At 64.0% G+C, this 2,101-nt stretch overlaps 1 protein-coding gene across 1 annotated transcript; it reads right to left on the bottom strand.

Annotated features, from left to right (window-relative positions):
- Positions 1 to 1,547: 1,547 nt before the first annotated feature.
- On the bottom strand, positions 1,548 to 2,041 carry MNEG_11314 (hypothetical protein; the record flags this gene model as incomplete). Its single annotated transcript, XM_014040212.1, has 2 exons — positions 1,548 to 1,926; positions 2,001 to 2,041. 2 exons carry the CDS (start codon positions 2,039 to 2,041, stop codon positions 1,548 to 1,550), a joined length of 420 nt encoding a protein of 139 aa, XP_013895666.1.
- Positions 2,042 to 2,101: the final 60 nt, after the last annotated feature.

Raw genomic sequence — 2,101 nt, 5'->3', positions numbered from 1 at the left:
ACACACACACACACACACACACACACACACACACACACACACACACACACACACACACACACACACACACACACACACACACACACACACACACTCACTTCGGCACTTCCACGCAGCCTGCGGTGTGCCGGCTTAGCAACTTAGCCCCACAATACATGCGCTGCGTCGGCAGCGCTAGCAGTAGTAATGGTCAAACAATCACGTCCCAGTGGGCCGTCCGGGCCACCGCGGTTCAGCAGGCTTCAGACAGATAATGATTCAGGCATGCGATCCAATTAAACCGGGTTGCCCCTCATGTTGGTGAGTTCCACAGCTAGAAAAGCATGCAGATAAAGGTTTCAGTCGCCACCAACAGGTTGGCCGCCTCTGCCCGAAAGTTGGGGGAGTTGGTGCCACTTGTCTGAGTCGTCGCACACCGCCTCTGCGCAGATGGAGGGATCAGGGGGATGCTGCGCCGTCGCGGCCGGGCCCGCATCCGCAGCGGCCGGATTGGCCGCAGCGCTGACAAAGTAGCCCGACAGATGCGCAGGCACGCTCTCAGCTCAATCCTCGGGTTGGCTATCGGCCTGCCTTCCCGTGACCTCGATGCCGCAGACAGCTGCAGCCGCCACAGGCACATCCGCTGCTGCCTTCGCCGCGCTGTGAAGCGGCGGTGCGGCCGCACCGAGGCCGGCGCGCAGCCACCGTCAGAATTTAGCTTATCCTCCGTCTCCGTGCTGAAATGATCTGATGCGCTGCTGCGCTCTGGCTTGCTGCCGGTTGCCGCGCCTGTGCGCTGCGCGCAAGTAGGTTGAGAGCGGCTGGCGCATAGAAGGCTGAGCCAGCTGGGTTTCGTCAAACTTGACGTCCTCGGCGACAAACCGCTGCCTTGCACCGGAGATTGCCAGCCCCGGCCCACCTGGCCCCCCCTTCACAAACATGAACGTAATGGCCGCGCCTTGGGGTTGGAGGCGGACCCGAGTATCGCCGCCGGCAGGTTGGCCCAGGCGCGGCATCCAAACGCGCCGCACGGATTTTGGGGACCGCGCCATAGTAGGCCTGAAACGGCATCGGCAAGCCGTCGCCCGTGCGAAGAGGTTGTGAACGTGGTTGACGTCTACTAGAGCCGGAAGCCGTAGGCGTGGCTCCGGGTGGGCTGTGTCCAGCAGCGCTCCCCGAGTCTAGTTGAACCATGGGTGCTCTGCGGGTGCTCTGCGACGCCGTCGTGCTGAAGACGGTGGGGGACCGCAGTCTGGTGCTTGTTGCCCCGCAAGGCCAGCCGGCCGGCTAGGCGGTTGTTGACATGCTCTGGTGGTCCGACGCAGCGATGCAGCAGCCGCGCCGCCGCGAGGTCATACCCAGACATGACGGTGGTCTTGGTCTCATCACTGTTGCTGCGGGCGCCCGTGGGCTGAGCTGAAAAGGAGGAGAACCAGACACGTGCAGGATCCCGCCGCACGGCCCCAAAACTCCATTGCTGATGGCCCCGTCGCAAGCACAAGTGCCGCCAACGTGCGGACACGGGCCAGATCAGCGAGGGACTGTGCGCCCCCGCGGCGTCACGGCAGTCATTGGGGCCCGCGCCCCCGCGCCGCCCCGCCCTGCAACTCCGCCAGAGGGAGCAGCACGTACAGGTCGCTGTTGCCCCCGTCTTTGGATGCCGTAAAGAGCGGCTTGACCGCGGGGTCGCGCAGCCGTTTTGATGCGTAATAGAAGTCGATGACGTCAGCCCCTGGCTGCTTGCCCCAGACGACGCCGTCGTCCTTGAGTGACTCAGTGGACAGGATGTTGTAGGGCATGGACGGCACGAAGAAGGCGTTGCTCAGGTGCAGCCAGCCCTTGTTGGTGAGCGTGCGCGCCGATCCTGACTGCTTCACGAGGATCGGCCGGGCAGCACCAAACTGCACCCGTCGGTTGCAGGCGTTCAGCTCCTCAAACCAGTCCGCGCTGTTGAGGAAGTGGCCGGCCTGGGCAGCTGTGCTCACCACCACACTGCCCTTGACGAGCCCCTTCACCCGCACCGCGCAGTTGGGCCCGATGCCAACAGCGAGCGCCGGCCCATTGTCCCCGGGCCTGGGGCTTTTGCAGCTGTCGCCACGCCCGCCTCCAGATAGATAGATAG

Source organism: Monoraphidium neglectum (assembly GCF_000611645.1).
Source record: "Monoraphidium neglectum strain SAG 48.87 unplaced genomic scaffold scaffold02687, whole genome shotgun sequence".
Lineage (NCBI taxonomy): Eukaryota > Viridiplantae > Chlorophyta > Chlorophyceae > Sphaeropleales > Selenastraceae > Monoraphidium > Monoraphidium neglectum.
The sequence above is the reverse complement of the archived record's forward strand: the minus strand, read 5'-3'. Positions and strand labels throughout refer to the sequence as shown.